Source organism: Boleophthalmus pectinirostris, unplaced genomic scaffold (genome assembly GCF_026225935.1).
Source record: "Boleophthalmus pectinirostris isolate CB_2022bp ecotype Guang Dong unplaced genomic scaffold, ASM2622593v1 HiC_scaffold_12, whole genome shotgun sequence".
In the NCBI taxonomy this organism is placed as follows: domain Eukaryota; kingdom Metazoa; phylum Chordata; class Actinopteri; order Gobiiformes; family Gobiidae; genus Boleophthalmus; species Boleophthalmus pectinirostris.
This window is the reverse complement of record NW_026571018.1, coordinates 22,394,870-22,413,529: the sequence shown is the minus strand read 5'-3', so window position 1 is coordinate 22,413,529 and position 18,660 is coordinate 22,394,870. Positions and strand designations below refer to the sequence as shown.

At 38.8% G+C, this 18,660-nt stretch overlaps 2 protein-coding genes across 3 annotated transcripts in view; both read left to right on the top strand.

Moving 5' to 3' along the window:
• ppme1 (protein phosphatase methylesterase 1) overlaps positions 1 to 2,177 on the top strand; it is a 3,340-nt gene extending 1,163 nt beyond the window's left edge. The window contains exons 4-15 of one of the 2 annotated variants that reach the window (XR_008631562.1): positions 20 to 77; positions 157 to 208; positions 286 to 440; positions 518 to 608; positions 679 to 744; positions 880 to 1,006; positions 1,091 to 1,220; positions 1,296 to 1,340; positions 1,410 to 1,474; positions 1,610 to 1,677; positions 1,821 to 1,934; positions 2,105 to 2,177. Coding sequence is in view for 1 of the 2 variants with exons in the window: in XM_055148683.1 (XP_055004658.1) it covers positions 20 to 77; positions 157 to 208; positions 286 to 440; positions 518 to 608; positions 679 to 744; positions 880 to 1,006; positions 1,091 to 1,220; positions 1,296 to 1,340; positions 1,410 to 1,474; positions 1,610 to 1,677; positions 1,821 to 1,824 (861 nt within the window). In the remaining variant the exon portion in view is untranslated. Of the gene's footprint in view, positions 1 to 19; positions 78 to 156; positions 209 to 285; positions 441 to 517; positions 609 to 678; positions 745 to 879; positions 1,007 to 1,090; positions 1,221 to 1,295; positions 1,341 to 1,409; positions 1,475 to 1,609; positions 1,678 to 1,820 lie in introns of both variants that reach the window. The other variant, XM_055148683.1, reaches the window with a different exon arrangement.
• A 3,053-nt stretch (positions 2,178 to 5,230) lies between these two features.
• nectin3b (nectin cell adhesion molecule 3b) lies at positions 5,231 to 13,404 on the top strand. The gene is made up of 6 exons (XM_055148783.1): positions 5,231 to 5,374; positions 8,995 to 9,342; positions 10,002 to 10,301; positions 10,617 to 10,734; positions 10,866 to 11,017; positions 12,619 to 13,404. The coding sequence occupies exons 1-6, from the start codon at positions 5,278 to 5,280 to the stop codon at positions 13,272 to 13,274; spliced, it is 1,671 nt and encodes a 556-aa protein (XP_055004758.1). The 5' UTR covers positions 5,231 to 5,277; the 3' UTR covers positions 13,275 to 13,404.
• Positions 13,405 to 18,660: the final 5,256 nt, after the last annotated feature.

Genomic DNA, 18,660 nt, shown 5'->3' with positions numbered 1-18,660 from the left:
TATTGATTTTTTTTCCCAGGCTGTTATTTGCAGCAGGATCAACTGCAGGGTGGTGGCCATGGACCTCAGAGCTCATGGTATAGCAATATAATGTATTAATTAGCGTTTGTTTAATTAATTAAATAAAAATGACCAAGACTTTGCTTGTGGTTATAGGTGACTCCAAAGTGAAAAATCCTGATGATCTCTCAGCTGATACAATGGCCAAGTAAGGATGGTGTATTTTGTTTTGTTTTAATTTTCTGCTAAAAGTTGATCTATTCTTTTTGTGTGCTCATTGATAAGGGATGTTGGCAAAGTGGTCGAGTCACTTTATGGTGATAATCCACCTCCTATTATGATAATTGGACATAGTATGGGTGGAGCTATTGCAGTGCACACAGCATCAGCCAATCTTGTACCATCACTGATTGGCCTGTGTGTTATTGATGTTGTAGAAGGTATGTGTTGGTTAAAGTTTAATTCTTTTAGCAACAAAATCAAATATAATCTAAACAAATCCTATCTATACACACAGGGACAGCGATGGATGCTTTAAACAGTATGCAGAATTTTCTTAGAAGTCGTCCAAAGACATTTAAATCTCTTGAGAATGCGATTGAATGGAGGCAAGTCTTACTTTATTATTTTGTGTGTTTTATGTATATATTTATATGTTCATACTTCATTCATTTTCAGTGTTAAGAGTGGGCAGATTCGAAATATTGAATCAGCTCGTGTGTCAATGGGTGGTCAAGTAAAAAAGTAAGTTTTTATTGTTTGTTATACTGAACATGCTGTGTCAAAATGTGTGTGTGTGTGTGTGTGTGTGTGCGTGAGCGTGCGTGTGTGCGTGAGCGTGCGCGTGCGGTTTTTTTTTTTATATTTGTTTGATTTTAGATGTGAAGAAACCAGTAGCAGTCCAGGTGTGTCAAGAAGCATTGGGGAAGGCATTATTGAAGAGGATGAAGAGGAGGAAGTGGCAGAGGAATCGAGTAAAAAAAGAATGAAGGAAGATGACCCAGAAGTGAGCAACTGTCTGACTTATAAGTACTTTTTTTTTTTTTGCTGGAAGGATGTAGCAGTTGATCATGATAACCTTTTTCACAAGGTAAAGAAGGAAGGTGTATTTACCTGGAGAGTTGAGTTGTCAAAGACGGAGAAGTATTGGGAGGGCTGGTTCAGAGGTCTCTCCGCTCTGTTTCTCACCTGTTCTGTGCCAAAACTGCTCCTGCTTGCAGGTTAGTTTATTCTCATTTTATTAATGTAAGGCCTAAATAAACTGCATTAATTATAGCCCTTCTGTTTCCTCACAGGAGTTGACAGACTTGATAAAGATCTCACAATCGGACAGATGCAAGGTGGGTCCTTTACTTCATCTTTTACCAGAAAGAATCACAATCATAATTGTTTTTCTATTCCATCCACAGGAAAGTTTCAGATGCAGGTCCTGCCCCAATGTGGCCATGCTGTCCATGAAGACGCCCCTGAAAAAGTAAGAAATTAAGCAGTTTGTTTAATTTGTAATTTTCTTTTGTTATAAACCAGTGTGGGGAAATTGATAATAGTGAAATTTTCTATTCAGTTAAAAATTGTATGAAGAAACACTATGTTTATCTATTTTTTGCAGGTAGCAGATGCTTTAGCAACATTTATGGTTCGACACAAATTCACTGAGTTTAAAGAAGGATTTCTGTGGTAATTATCAAACAAATTAAATCCTAAATGTTTTCGTTTCAAAGCTGTTTCCTTCCTTTTAGTTTTGCTGTTATTTTACATTAACACATTTTTAATGTTCATAAGTATATGGAATAATGTAATACCTGTGTTTACTTTTACAGTTAATTTTTCATTTCCTGTGAAACAACAGAAAAGTATACAAGAAATTTCTCCAAGCTCATCATCAAAACCACACTCCTGCAATTCAGCAGCAATTAAGTACATTATTATCATAGGTATTATTTTTGTGTAGATACTTTGCCTCTCTGCTTTGCCTTATTTGTATTTAAAATATTGATTTGATTGTAATTTCCTTTTTTCTTTCTTTCTTTTTTATTCTCTGAATGTTTTTTTGTTTTTGTTTTGAATGACCTTTTATGTTCATTGCCTTTGTTTAAATTCTAAGATTAAATGGAAGATACAGCCAAACATCTGCCATTGTATTTGGTTTGTGTTATTAAAAGTTGTGACCATTTTAATTGTTGTTGACTTAATGGACTTTACACACTCGTTTGTACCCATAGACTGTATATAAAATATATATATATAAAAAAAAAAAAAAAAATGTGTTTCTCACCTTACACGGTGGTAGGTCTCTCTCACCCTCATTCAGCTCGGGTCCTCTACCAGAGGCCTGGGAGCTTGAGAGTTCTGCGCAGTATCTTTGCTGTTCCCAGTACTGCACTTTCTGGACTGAGATGTCCGTTGTTTTTCCCGGTATCTGTTGTAGCCACTCTTCCAGTTTGGGGGTTACAGTCCCGATCAACCACAGGCACCACTGATGCCTTTACTTTCCATGGCTCTCTCCAGCTCTTCCTTGAGCCCCTTGGTATTTCTCTAAGCTTCTCGTGTTCCTATTTTTCCTGATATTACCATCGTTTATTGCGATTCCACCATCCCGGCAAGCTCTGTTTCTTATCAGCCCACTATGTCCTGGTTGTTACCATCTGTCCTGTCCTGTATCTGGAAGTTTCCCACAGGATCTTGGCTCTGGTCATATCTCCACAAGCTTTAAGGGTTTATACTATAAGATTCAATGTTTTCAGTGTATCAACTATTTTATGTTTGATAACTAGTATGGCACAGTATAATATTGTATAGCACATTTGGGTAAGTAGGTAGATGAGAGAATAATTTCAATCTGACCTCTCTTACAACTGTTTTTTTTTTTTTTTTTTTTAAATATATGAATTGTACTATATTATCTTATCTTATCACATGTATATGTTTCAGAAATTGTATTGTAATTTTTTAAGTTTGTTTTGATAGTGTATCTTGTTTTACTTGGTAACAATTTGATATTGTTGGGAATGCCGTTTTCACATTGAAATTAATTGTAAATTAATCTTTTGAGTTATTTTTATATTGTGGTCTGAGCTTGCTTGATATTTTTTAAACATTACAAAAAATATTCACGGACGTTGGTTAACTAATAGTGTAACATATATATTTTGAAAACAATTATCGATGGTGCTCTTGCAGCATTTTGAGTTTTTATCATGAGGATGAAATGAGCTAATTGGATGTAATGATGTATGAGTCCTCCGTCTAACCAGCAGATGTCACCTTTGCTTTACTTTATACCTCTGTGACTGACACCTGAAGAGCTAGCTCTGTGGGAAACTCAAAAAATCTCATTTGTTTTCCTTTAACTTTAAGTAAAAATTCCTCACAGCCCAGATGGTAACTCGTTTAAGTAAAAGTATGGCTCAATTATTGTGTGTAAACAAGCTGGGAGGGTTCCGAATGAAAGGGGTGCCTGAGCAGGAGGTGGACTAATTTAAGCGATCTTTACTTGTGCACGGTCCTATAGCCCTCTCAGCGCCTCTCTGCTTTGGTAAAGAGCACTCCACGGGCTGAAAAACATTCCTGAGACAGAGTACCTGGTGACAGAAACCGGTCATAGAGACAGAGAGAGCAGAGGGCTTATCAGGGCAACAAAGTACCTCATAGTCCTCAAACTGTGAAATGTATTTGATGTGGTTCAGAATGAATGAATGAATATGAATGAAAAATTAATGGATGAACTTAGTACTACTGGCACAATGGGTTTATTCAGGTATACTAGTCAAGACTAAACCAGACCTAAAACTAAAACATGGCCAAAGTCATTCCTGGAGAAACTTTGTAGTTAAATGATACAAATGTATTCATTAAGCCTTTTTGCTCATTGCCAACTAGTCACATGGCTGACATAAAAAGAGATACCCATTCATTCTTAAAATTCAGATTTAAATGTTAAATACACGCACATTTTGGATTACACAGGCTAAAAACTTAATGTTGTTCTCTAAGCAAAGTTTGGCCAGTTTATATAATAATAAGCCAACAATGACTCTGCATTGAGTTTTTAATTGATTATATATCCCTGTGCATCATCAGAGTGGAGCAGTGTAACTCAATGAACTAAAACCAGACACAGAACAATATTCAGACTGCTCATTGTACTCATTTGGAGAGATTGCTCAAAGTCAGTCTGTTCCCCTTCTGTGCGCACGCTCCCTTGCTTTTACACACTGGAGTTACAATTGAATGAGTGAATAATTGTATCTCCTGTGGCTTTGCGAAAGACATTTTCAGATTCAAATGGAAGCAGTGACCTGGTTAGGTTTGTGTTAGTCGAAAAGATACTGCCCCCTCCTCCTCTTGCCCTCTGCTGAATTAGTCCCACTGCACAAAGATCAACCTTAAAACTGCAGATGGGATGAAGGACATTTAGGGCATAAGTAAGTGACAGAAGTTAATTGGCTGCATCATCTCATTCCTAATCAGACCAATTTGTGTGTTTCAGCTCCCTGTTTACAGCTTCCATTTTGACGACTGTCCACTATTCAAACAATATACTATATTTTGTTTTGACTTGTTCTATTGCTATCACAACAATAGCTTACTTATTTTTCATCACTCTGAAGCCCATAAATACAATTTAACTCACTTGCTAAATGATGCATTTAAATGGCCTAACCTAGGCTGTATTATTCTTATATCTTATTCTTATACGATGCACACTCAATAGCTTGATTGTCCAAAAGAAAATATTTTAAAAAGTGGGACATAAGAATATAGGTCTACATGGCATAGTCCACTGAACAATTCCTAGACTGATAAGACGACCAAATTGAAAATGATTTAACTAATTACATTTTCTTATATCCTAGGTTGCTGTAGCTGTTTAGGCCTGCAGTAATATCTTAATTAAGACAATATAACCAAATATATCAAAATAATGTGACCATGTGCAAAATTGTATCTCCTTCAAACTCCTTTCAAGAGAGCGGCCAATAAACAAAGAGAATAAAAATGATTAAAATAAGAAACCAATAAATGTGGGGTTATCAACAGCGATGATGTAATGCGTGTTTAAATGGTCCGTTCCTATGGGGGGTGCAGCGGCTCGTCATCGTCAGAGGATGCCCCATTTCTGATGCCAGGTGAGCTCCCACCCCCCTCCGGTCCCGGGGCAGATGGTACGGTCCACATGCAGCTCTGATTGTTGCTGAGGACCTCCGCTGTTCACTGTGCACGGAGGAGACCTACAAAGTGGCGTGCAGCCTGCGAGCGGGACCGGGAAAACACAAAATGTTGATGCTTTTTAAAATGATCGCGTCTTCGCATTTGAGCGAACCCAGAAAACAGCGCAAAGTGGCGTTATTTTACCTTTTGTGGGGTATTACAGGTGAGTCTACAGTTTGTTCATAGTTTCTGTAGCCTGTAACGTTGCAATGAAGTTTGGAAAATCTCCGGCATCGTGAGCAGTTCCTCAGGTAAAAGGAGATAAATCAAAACTGCATGGTCATTGATTTGAGTAGACATAAAAAGTTTTGTTAGATGTAGTCTGGACGAGCCTCCCTGCCTCGAAAGATGGTTGGATGGAGCTTCTACAGAAATGGTAGCCACTTAGTGCTCACTCGCTCACTCCATTAGCGAACTATTACCACTCAACCATCACTTAGCTGGGTAATTAATAGGGGAATTATGAGTTGCAATGAGAGCTTCAGGGCCATTTGCTATCTATGCTAACTCATGTGTAACTTAAAATAAAAGCATAAACTTAGGTTTAGCATAAAAGGAAGAGGAGCAGGTGTAGTTTGATGGCATCTGGCTGGTGTAAGGGTCAGACACAGTGCACCCTGGACGCGCTCATTAAGGCTAAGCGGTAATCAACAGTAACAAGTCGACTTTGGTTACAACAAAGACCATTAAGGCTTACTCATCCATTCAACATGTGCTACTGCAGATAATATATGAGTAATTATTTCTAGTTTTAAGATGACATAAAATAGAAAGAAAATAATCTTTTATTTGTCCTCCAATGGGGAAATGAAATTGTGTTGCAACGCAGAGTAGGCTACAAGAACAAGAGGAAAAATGCATAAATAAAACTAAATAACTATAGACCCAAATATTACAATAAAGTTAAGAGTTAACATACCAAAAGGCATGTATCAGTCTGTTTGACCATTTACATCAGTATAATGAATAAACTGGACCTATATTGTACTGTTAAATATAAAATATGTTCATACACGTGGACCATATTTTCTGTATAATTGTCTTGTCTTTCTGGCTTCATTAATTGCATGGAAATATAGCCCTAGTACATCCCAGAAACACCAGGAATTGCAACTGTGTGTATCAGTGTAGTTCAAAGTTGCTTCACCTGCTGAGTGGTAAAAGAAGCAGGCGTATCATACTCTCATAGTTTGTTTGAAGAGAAATCCCTTGAACTTGATCCACTTTTCCAGAGAGACTATGTTGTAAACACAACATAGGTTTAGACCCAGAAAAGACACAACAGTCTTTTGTTACAGACTTAATGAGATATGCAAATGTGCTTACGGACTCCCTGCTGTTTCGGTATGCATGTATGTATATGTATGGATTACTGTGTATAGCATGTGATGCACCTAATCATATTCTGAATTTACTATTTTCTTCATGTTAAAACTACAGATGACAGATGCACAAGCTTGACTTTAATCTGCTGCACATTTCAATGAGGGAGTCGACCTTGTCCCTTTGTTGAATGTAAACTAGATTCACAGCTAATAGCATTTTCCTGGAACAAAGTAATCACTTCCTTAACTCTATAACCTGGAAAAATTAAAGCTGCAATCACTTATTTTGCAATTACAAGGACAATAATGAACACAAATGCACAGAGGAACTTTATGTTAATATGTCTTTCTTATATAAGAAAAAACATGATACAGTTGCAATCTCATGTTGTTGCTAAGCGAACAAACCGTGTTGAAGCGCTACTATAAGGTGTATTTTTAACTTGTAGTGTTTTTTCTTTTTTTTATCAGATTTTTCTTATTGGATAGTAATTAACATCAGTAATGTGTGGGAAAACAACATCCTTGAATTGTTCCACATTGAAATGTTTTCCTTACTACTGCCACTGTCTGAAGGCACAGCTCTTCATCTGGGTACATGGATTATATTATAAAGTGGGATGGCTGTGTCATGAGGTCAGGGGTTTCTTGGGGACCATAAGCTCGATACATTTATATGTGCTGTGAAGTTAATATGGTTCAATAGTAATTGGACAGTTCTGATTAGAGCTCTTCAGTCCAATGCAAACAGAGCGGAGATGTTATATCTGTCTACAGACCAAAAGTTGTGTGTGAAGGTCAGCTAAGTTCAGGCGAGTCAAGTGTCCATTTATCCTTTTCTCTTGGTCTTGTCCTGTCCTGCTCAGTTGCCCTAAACACTTCACATTTATGTTCTTATTTCCACTTTTAACACGACATGCTGCCCTGTGGCGAGACACACATATTAATACAGTGCCGGCTGACACACAAGTGGTGCGTGTGAAGGTAATATTGACTAAAGTGAGAACGAGCTGTGGAGTCCTCTGGGAGCTAAGTGTCCTTGATGCTGGATATCTATAATCTGTTTGGTACGGCGCCTCTGAATGAGACACATTGTATTATATTAGCAGCCAAACTATGCATGCACTGACTCCATGAGAACAAAAGCACCTCAACTGAAGTCCCTTCTTCACAGTTTAAATGTTTATTGCTATGTCGCTGCACATGCTGTAAGATCAGAAAGAAGTTTGCCCTTTTCTCTTCTTTTTTTCATCTGAGTTGAAGAAAATGAGGGCACGCTTATGTAAGTCGTCGCTGTCGTCATGTCACAAATAAAAATTTTATAGAGTCACTATAGTTGTCTTATGTATTCACAAAGGGATAAAGTACAGGTTTCTTTACTCACAATGTGGCTATTTCTGCCCTCACAGCTATCTTTGTCCCTAATGTGCAAAGCAATTTGTGAAATCACTTGGCTCTACAAAACAAGTGCATTTTGGTGTTAGTTATAAATATGTACTCCAACTGTGAAATGAGCTCCTATTCATCTTCAATACCAATTTAGTAAATCTGTTGGAGTAATTTGACCATATTATAGTCTCATATTGTATTGAGCCATTAACATAAAAACATAACTATGGGCATCTGTTAATCATAGATGAAAATTGATCAATTGGTTTCAAAGCTATTGGCTGATTGCCAGTCAGAGTTTGTGTGAGTTGCTGAGCACAGCAGCTCCTGATTTATTGGGTCTTTCATTGGGAGCTTGGTACAATTAAGTGATCTTGTTAAGGCTTTGGGCGCACAGCTTTTTCTGATGATGTCACTGTTTTTAGTCGTTGGGATAGTTACACGTTTTCTTGCAATTTGGAGACGTGACTGTCTTTTTGGCTGCCTCTCTTCTTCCTCAGAGATGATGTCATCGTCTTAGCATATCTGCTCCTTCTTCTGCTCAGTGCGCTCGGAGTCCCTTTGAGTTTTCGATCACGACTCTTCACTTCACAGCCTTTAAATCCAGGTTATTTATTTGAGTTGGATAAGGACAAACAGACAGACAAATCCAGGTCTGGCTCAAACTCTTGATATAAAATCTTTAGCTCATTGAGGCAGTCAGCTGTGCATTGGAAGGGTCTGACACCTGCTGTGGAGCTAACATGCTTAAGCTCACCTCATGTCACTGCTCCAGAGCAGATCAATGACAGTAATCCTCAAACTCAGAAAAAGTTTATTTCTAAACACATTACCACTTTGACAGAAATAAAGTGCATCCTAAATCCAAATCCACTTCATTTATAGACGACGACTGTCATCAAAGCAGTTCAGTTTGTCTACAAAGACTGTATGAAATTATATTATTATTCTTTCTTTATTTTCTTTAAGATCCTGGAAAAGCTATTGACAAAGAAATATGATGTGTAACATCATATTTGAAAACCTTTGACAACATTGGCACACACCAAACTAAATGTTTGTGTTACAGGAGCATGGGGCAGTCAGGTGATTGTCCCCAAGCAGGTGAATGCTGTGCTGGGGAAGAACGTGACCCTGGACTGTACCGTGGATGTGGGCTCAAACCTCACCCTCACCCAGAGCTCATGGGAGCGCCGCCTGCCCACCGGCTCCGTCACTGTGGCTGTGTACAACCCTCGGTTTGGGATCTCCATCCCCCCAGAGTTCAGCCAGCGCTTGTATTTTCGTTCACCCTCCTCACATGATGCCACCATTGTACTGGAAAATGTGGGCTTTTCCGATGTGGGAATGTACACCTGTAAAGTCGCAACTTTTCCTCTGGGAAACACGCAAGCCTCTACAACTGTCACTGTGCTTGGTAAGCACAATACCATTGATACTAATTAGTAAATACAATAATGGATTGTAGAAAGGGAACAGTAAGTGAGGAGTTTTATATAGTTTATATATGGAGTTATAAATAAAAATTTTGTATTTTAAATTTGAAATAAATTTGTTGCTTCTTTTTAACAAATGGAGAAACATTAGTGCAATGTCGTGGCGGCCTCAATAAGCTCCAGCACACATAGTGGTTCTAATTTTACACTCCTAAATTTCATTCCTCTCATAAACTGCCTCCCCTTAACATAACTTAGGCCACAGTAAGTGAGAATTCCTATGGGTAACTGTTGTGCTTTAAATCTGCATAACACACAAGTAGTCCAACTACAGAGAAATCAGTCTGTATCACTGCTCTGCAGTCATTTATGTCCCACGTAGATGCATTCTTATGAAAAAAGATTTATTTTAGAAAGATTTGTAGACTATATTTCAAAGCAGAACAATTAAAGATTTGAATTTATTGTTTGTTTTCTCCCATAAATGTTCCTGTAAGATTGCTGAAAGATATATATTGTAGATCTCCTATGGGGTAACATGCTCAGTCAATCCTTTCTAAAGTCATAAAAGTAGTACTAATGTAGAATGTAATGCTGTTATGAATAACCCTCTCTTCCACACCTTGTTCATTTAAAACAGTGGAACCCAAGGTCTATGTATCCGCTGGGTCCACTGCCCTCATTGATGGTGGTAATGAGACTGTGGTAGCCACATGCATTGCGGAGCGGGCTCGACCAGCAGCAGAAGTATCCTGGGAGTCCAACCTCTTCGGCCAGTCGGACGTCCAGCTTTATAATGAAGCCAATGGCACCACTAGTGTACAGGCACGGTACCTATGGCAGCCCACACGCCACGTTCAGGGACACACCCTCACCTGTGTGGTTCGCCACCCAGCTCTGCAGACAGATTTCAGGATCCCCTACCAGCTCAATGTGCAATGTAAGTATCATGTACCAAGCTATTTTCTCTTATGAATAACAATTCAAATAAACATAATAAATAATTGGCAATGTTTATTTTCCTTGTCTAGTCTTGTATGAACATGGATTTATACAGTGACCTTAGAGCACTCTAAAAGACAGGCTGATATCTCTGGGCTATTAATGCCCTCACAGTCCAGAGCACTAAAAGACAGACTGTCCTCAAGAGTTAGCTGATATAAAGCAGAGCGCAGGCTAGACTACCATTATTAAACACCACGGCATTAGGTTTGAATCATGGTGCTTTTGACATTATATTTTCTTCTTCTTGAAGTTGCCCCGGATATATCAGTGGTTGGTTATGATGGAGATTGGTATGTCGGTCGAGAAAATGTTCAGATGACCTGTAAAGCCAATGCTAACCCTCCAGCTCATCACTTCAGATGGATCAGGTGTGTTTGAACTCGCCAAACTTATCCATGCACTGACAAAGCTAAATCAATATGGAAGGTGTTTTCTTAACTTGACTGAAGTTGATATTTATATCTTTTTAATGCCAAGTACCACTGTCTCTGTTTCCCAGATTAGACAGTGAAATGCCAGAGGGCGTCGAAGTAATAAACAGCACTTTGCTCTTCCTGCGTCCCCTCCAGCGAAATGACTCTGGAGTTTACAGGTGTGAGGTTGCCAATGACATCAACCTCCGCAGTCGGGATGTGCGCATCCTCATACAAGGTGAGCCCAGTTTACACAGAACACAGCTGACTCCTATTGCTCCCATAGGAAGCACTGTGTGAGCTTGTACGTCACGGCACTATTGCTGCCTGTGTCAATGTCCTTCAGCTGAAATGTGACTCTGGTTCAGTTTTGCCTGTTCGGTTCACACTGACAGTCTGCCATTCAAATCTTAGGGCATATCTATGGTGTTTCTCAAATCTTGTCTTGTCTGCTGAACTCAGATTTGGTCTTGATTAATCATCATTAGCCTTAATTACTACAGCATCTCTAAATGAATCATTTCTGGACCAGACAGCTGTAAATATTTGGGTTCTTTTCTCCACTATAGTGCCTCACATTAGGGCTCTTGTTCCTTGGCATGTACACTGTATGTGTTTCTCTGCTGTACGTTATACGCATGCTCCTCTGGTTGCATAAACTCTGGTCTGTGGAGGCTCTTTGTGAATGGAGCGGTGCCTATGATGTGATTTCTCTTACATCTCTCTCTCACTTCTGTGTTTCATTTCTTTTGCTTGTGTCATGCAGTAAGAGGCAGAAGCCTGCAGCCTCACTGTGAGATGATGTCCCAGATTCATAAAACATTAAGGAGTTCTTTTCAACTCTTATTTATTATTTATCATCCACATTTCATTTTCCTTTGAGAGGACCTGTATGTCTATGTGCAGCTTACACATGTTGACGTGCCCTTCTTTATGTGTTGTTGTGGTTTGGTCCATAACTGTCAGCGTCCCTCCTGCTCACAGAGTACATTCATTTGCACTCAGTCCTCCGGGTTCATGTTTCTGATCTCTCGGATGTGAATCTCCACCTCACATCTGGCCTGGCATTTAGTTTGAAGTGGCAGAGCAATTGCTGCCCCATTAAGGCTTTCAGACTCTGATTCTTTCCAGTGCTTCAGCTCCTTCTGGTTATGGCCTGGGCCTTTCTGTTTAGTGGGTATCACTCCTCAAGTCAAACCTAGCCTAATGGTCGACTCTACTGGACTAGAGGTTTTAATGACAAACAACTGGCATTGCTTTGAAAAGAAAACGTGTAACTTCTAACATTTAAAAAATTCTGGGTTTTAGCTGACACAATTTATCAGTACAATTACAATTGAGAATTACTCATTTACTAAAATCCATAAATTCTAACACTTTTATCCCATGGACCCCACATTTTATTTTTGCTCAGAAGGCTTTGGTTTGCTCCTTTGGTTTTGCTCCTTTTTTAAATTTATAATTTATTAAATATGTTTTCTTAAACATTAGTATTTTAGTATTTAACAATTATTTAATAGCATTTAACAAATAGCATTTAACAAAGCAGTTTTTAAAGATATGACATTAAATGTTCTTTTTTTAGAGAACGTTCTTATGGAAATGGACAGATGGATGGATATTTCATGAGCGCTGATGCATGTACCAAACTAACATTTTAGTCTTTGACTTTGACTGCAAACCACAGCTCTCTGAGCCTTGTGTACTCTCTAGAATCATCATAGTTGATATAGTGTGTATATTGTTATCCCAGCCTAGAGAAATACTGATGTAGCTGACATTCTTCTCTTTGTCATCTCTTTGCTCCACTCCCTCTTCCTCTGGCCTTTCCCTCATTAGATCCTCCTGCCATGCCCTCCACCATCACTGCTCCTGTGCTAACCGCCTCCTCCTCCTTAGCGGATGATAAGGCCCATGTCCTCCTCAGCTCCCCTACGCTTCAAGCCATCCCTGTCGGTAATGTGGGGTCTGTAGTGGGTGGGGCAGTTGGCGGGGCCCTCTTCCTGCTGCTGGTGCTGTCATTGGCTGGAGTGCTTTACTTAAGAAAACAGCAGACCTTTCATGGGACCTACTACAACAAGCACTACATGGGCCACAATGACCTGCAGAAGCCCACTCAGCACGAGCTTCAGCCCACCAAAGGAAGCAGCCAGGCCGACCATGACCGCGAGGAGTGGGGCGACCGACAGCTCAAAGAGGAGCGTGAGCGAAGGAACCATAACAGTTACCATGGAGAGGAATACCCCGCTAACGGCTACACTAGAGCCATGAGGGAGAGTGGACAACATAATCACCAGAATCATCATAATACATCACGAGAACACAAGCCGTACCCAAGCCCGCGACAGGCTAAAAGCAGCAGGTATCCCCCTGTGAAACCCCTGGAGAAGTGCTCCTCCTATCTGTCGGACGACTGCTATGACAGCGGGCCAGAGGGAGACTATGTTGCCCACAAAGATGGGTCTGTGATTTCTCGTAGGGAGTGGTACGTTTGACAAGTGCCAACGTGAAGGATTTCACTAGAGCATATTTAGTCTGTGTAGATGAACATAAGCCTGTCAGTATTAAACAAGTGTCTCTGTGCCACTTGTTGAACATTTACTTTTGAAAAGTGGACAGAATGAACCCAACCACTTTAAAGTCCAAATTCTGGACATCACTAGTTCTTGTGATACCTCTGTAAAATTCAAGTTGTCTACTATGTTTAGTTGAATCCACAGAGTATTAAATTTGTGGGTCATAAATGTAATGCTCGCTTAGGTCTAACTGTTGGTTTTGTTTACAATATTTAGATTAGGGAACTTTGACCACTTTAACTTTTGACCATATTGACCAATTTGATAGCTGAGTATTTATGGTTTATAAAGTATCTGTGGAATAAGATTTTTGTTTGTAATTCAGCAGGTGAAGTACTGACTGCAATTTTGAGTTGGTATCTGTAAAGTGATAAAACCTAAATATAATGCACTGCCAATTAGCCAACTTTAAATGTGAGGCCACATTTAGTTGTGGCAAAAAATATTTTTTTCATTTTGGGGGAATTTGTGATTTCAGCCAATGTCCACATGCACATCCTGTCTGTGTCTATGTATAGACTGGGAATTAACACATGTAGTATTCCCTCTAATGTAGACGGTAAGACCAAGCAGGACTTTGCCATATGCTCAGGTAAATCACTGCTAGAATTTACCCTTTAGATGTAGTAGAAATAATCAGGAATGTGTGCATTTAACCACATTTTTCATTTTAGGCGCTTTATTGTCCTCCTTTCTTGATTTATTACATGAAAATTTGCACTCTTGCACTACCCCTGGTCTCCTGGAGATAAAGCAGCAGGGGCATTGTTCAGAGCAAGCTGAAGTATGGCGGTCACCGTGCACTCTCTCCATCAAAAATATTTCATTACACAAAGGACCCATTCAGGAGTTGATTATGTGCGCTTGCAAAAACAATAACTAGTGGTTTAATTTTACAAAGCTGCCACAACCTTACCCTTAATTTAATTTTAAAATAGCATTATGTTTTTAATTAACTTTGTGCCACACATGCACAGGGCACATCAGGTATTTCTATAGTACATTTTTATGTGTACTTTTGTCCCAATTTTCTTATATTGTTGCACTGAGTTTTACAATTTCATTTTGCTGTAGTCTTCTGTAGCTGTCTTATTTTCTCTTCCCTTTAGTGAAATTTTAGGGTAGAAATATTTTGATTACACTAATTTGAATGAGAAGGAGATCATACAGTCTCTTTCAGTTTGTTAATGATCGTGTATATGCTAGCTTTAGTTGTCACATGAAATGGTAGCTGAATGGAATTTAGCAAAAAAAAAAATTATTATAAAGACGTTTTCTGACAGCAGTAGCTTTTACTAATGAATAGTGTTAAAATTCAGGATTTCTGTAGCTTAAATCAAATGAACAAATTCTTAATATCACTTTTGTATAAAATTAACAGCCATCAAAATGTGTCTTTGCTGTTAAGCTTTTCGTTGTGAGATTTAATGTGATTTGTGCAATCAGAAAAAACAAATACTCCTAGATACTCACCAAAACTTTATTAGTATTACTACCTGTAACATCACTGGGGATTTTTTGCTGGTCTTAATTTTCTTGTGTTGTTCATTTTGTGCAATTTTCATGACTGACTGCCAGGTGCACACAAAAGTACATTTTGATTGTCTTGGACCTCACTGTTTTTGCTTTTTGCTGAGATATTACATGATTTATGAATGTTACGTATTGTACACTGCCCTATCAGAAAACACTACAAAATAAGTTTGACATGAGGCTCTATGGTTCTATTAATATTGAAAGTATTATTGGCAACATGAGCTTCAGCAGATCTGTTTGAACACTGTTGCAGTGGCCATGTTTACATGCACAACAAAAATCTGATGATCTGATTTCTGCAGAAAACAGATTATTGAAATATCAGTTACATGTGAGTAATCAGATGTATTTCTGGTTATTCAGACCTGTGCTGATGTTGACAAATAAAATTATGCAAAAAGGGCAAACTCATGGCAAAGACAAAAATGAGAAAATGTCAAAGATTTTAGTTATTAAATGATTGTACTTTGTATTCTAATTAAAATGGCTTCTCTAAAAATGTATTGATTTAACCGACACGTCACAAAAAGTTGGATTTCAGATTTCATTTGTGCATGTAAACAAAATCAGATGTAATTTTTGAGATATCTGATTATTCTAGTTATCAGATTTTTACCGGGCATGTAAATGTACCCAGTGAGTCGTATGACGTCGCCTCTGTCTCTTTTCAGTGATGAGTTATGTAATCAGCTCCAAGGTTGGCACCAACTGTCGTATTCATTTAGGGGCCTAATTTGAGGTGCTAATTTCTAACCAAGCTACTGTTTATTATAAGATCTAGGCATCCCTATTTAAAAGGGAAATGTATTTCTTTTGTCATGTATTATAACCACATGAAGAGATGATGGTGCAATCGATTGCTTTTCTGACCACTCTCATATAGCAAAGTGGAACAGGAAGTAGCTGTGAACCCTGACCCTTTTTGCTTCTATGCACTAAGACGGAAATGCCACTAATCAATATTACTATTTTTGCTTGACTTTCTAGTTTGCTCCCTGGCATCTACGATAAAAGAGGGTCTTATAGTCACCTGTATCCTGGGAAATGTCCTTCACTTTGAGTTGAAAAGTACAACTCGTGCCTTAGATGCTTACGAACTACTGGATTTTAGTTGTGGAAGTTAGGTTGATAGTTGTTGCCTTTCTGTTCCAAAATATATTGCAGTGTGTATGAATTCTTGCGTGCCATATTCTGCCACTTGTTTCCACACACTGTAGCCATAAACCTTGAGGCATTTGAATATATATGTATAAAAAAATTTGATATAGTGATCAGCCAATTATGATAAAAAATTCCAGTTTGAAAGTTAGCTGCATATGATTCTACATATACTATACAGGTGGTATTTTTGTTTTATTGTATTCACATGTATTCACATCATAGGCTCTGTCTTGGTTTCTTTTTCAAACGAATACGTACAGCTGACTCGTTGTCAAAAAGCACCTTATGATTGTTTTTGTATATAAAGAACAGTGACAAGAGTATTCATTTGTCTATTTGAGATACTTCAGTTCAATAAAGCACCTTAGCACCTGTGACTTTTTAATATTTTTTTCTTGAAACCATTACTCACACTGCTGTCTCGCTTTTGTGCCTCTACAAATGACATCATCTCCTCCTTCACACCGCCCCCCAGCCCACCCCACCGATCCAAGTGGGACGCTCAATGATGTAATCCGAAAAATTCCTCTCTTCTTATGCTACTGCATGTTCACATGGGGGCTTAAAGCCTTTTATGAAGTCCACTAGTCCATCCACGCTCAAGGGGGACCAGGCTTCCCCCTCACATACTATTCTATTATTTTTTTATTAGTATAACAAGCCCACTCTCTCTCTCCTCGCCCACAGCTCCCCCCTGTGTCGTTTCACCCACTGACTACCAGCTGGTAAAATTAAACGCTGAGTGTTTGTGTCTGGCCCAAAGTCCCCACTCTCCAGCCCATTGACTGTCCCCATGGCAACTGGCTCATCTGGAGTGGCTGACGGGAGTGCTCTTCCTCCTCCCGCTCCACCTGGCCACCCGAAAAGAGGGAGAGGGGAGAGACAGAGGTACAAGTGTGACAAAAGGCAATCCACTATGAGACAATTGGTTACCAGTGATTCACAGTGACCGGTTAAGGCAGGTGGTTTAGGGCACATTGACCTTGACACTGGACAGTAGGTGGCAAAGACGTGTCCCCCCTCCCCCCTGATCTGACCCCTCGGTCTTAACTGAGATCTTATCATGGCTGCAGCAGGAGTTGTCACTGTAACCTTGAAGCAAAGCAGTCTTAACCTATACACACATGCACAGGCACTTAGATGGTGCAGCTATAGGGATATTAAGGAAAATCTATAAGGTGAAATGCGAATGTGCAGTATATACTATATAAATGAATTACATGCATATTGCATATGCATAACAGTGGAGAATTGTTTTGTAGTACTGTTTTTTGATCCTGTTTCCTTTTGAATAGCTGCAAGTTATCATATTAAAGGTCCTGTATTATGCAAAATTGACTCTTGTGTGCTTTTAGTCATGCTAGAATGTAGTTACCTCATCAAAAACATACCTGGAGTTATGTTTTGTTTCATTCGCACGTTTGAGTAATCCTGCATTATTAGTCTGTCTATATCTCCAAAGCTCAAAATGCTCTGTTCCACCTTGTGATGTAATGAAGCAGTAGTTTAACAGCTATGTTTTATTTTTTGTTCAGTAAAGATTAACAACCCCAAGGCTGAATTTACCCAAATGATTTTAGTGAAGGTGTATAGAGACTAAAAACACAGCAGAGCACTTCTTGTATTACCACATGCCATCACGAGGTGGAATAGTGTTTTCTGTTTGAGAAGAAGGGGTTTGAGGGTTTGTGTTTGAAATGTGTGAATAAAACAATACTACAAAAAAATAAAAAATAAAAATAAACTCCAGGTATGTTTGTGAGGAAACAGTATTATAACAGAGATCAGAAAATAGTGTAAACCTTTTACATTGTTCAAGCTAGAAGGATGATTCATTCATGTTTTTACTATACTATACTTCATCCTCAATCAAGACATTTACAGGCACATTTTAGCACATTCCTGATGCATTATTAAAATATCATCTCAAAATCGTCATTAAGATAATATAGAGATATTTGTTTTTGTCAATTATCCCCACACATTAACTATGATTGACTATACTGTTGGTCCCTTGTTGTTGGTTTGGATTAATTCTTTAATAGCTCTACTAGTCTTGCTGTCACCACCAGAATCACAGTTTCCAAGGATACTTTTCTCAGCAAATAAATACCTCAAGCTGCAAAGATTAAATAGGCACTTTGGTAACAACACTAGAAGAAAATATCACAGTCCAAGACAGTCCAAGCGTCTGCTCTTCCTCCCCCATTGTCTTCGGTTAACATCTGTTGCTAAGTTTGGGCTCTTGTCTGCACCCCATGACTTAAGTTTAGATGGGGGGAGGCTGTGCTCTAGTCATTGCATCTTCTCTGACACTGAGGGGCACTCTGTTTAATTCATGATGTCCCTTCTCTTCACTGCTGACCTCACTCACAAAGTCACTTTATGGGCTTCATGCTGAGGATGATAGGACACTCTGTGCAAGAGAAATGTGCAGAAAATACGAAGCCAGTTTCCAAAGTGGGACAGTTGATCCACCCCTAATCCAGGCTCCCTCAAAAAGATTTTATACTGGGGAACATTTAACAATTAAAATATAGCAGAAATAAATGTATTTGTATTCAGGTTTGAGGACTTTTCCCCATTTTTACCCATTCAAAGATCATTT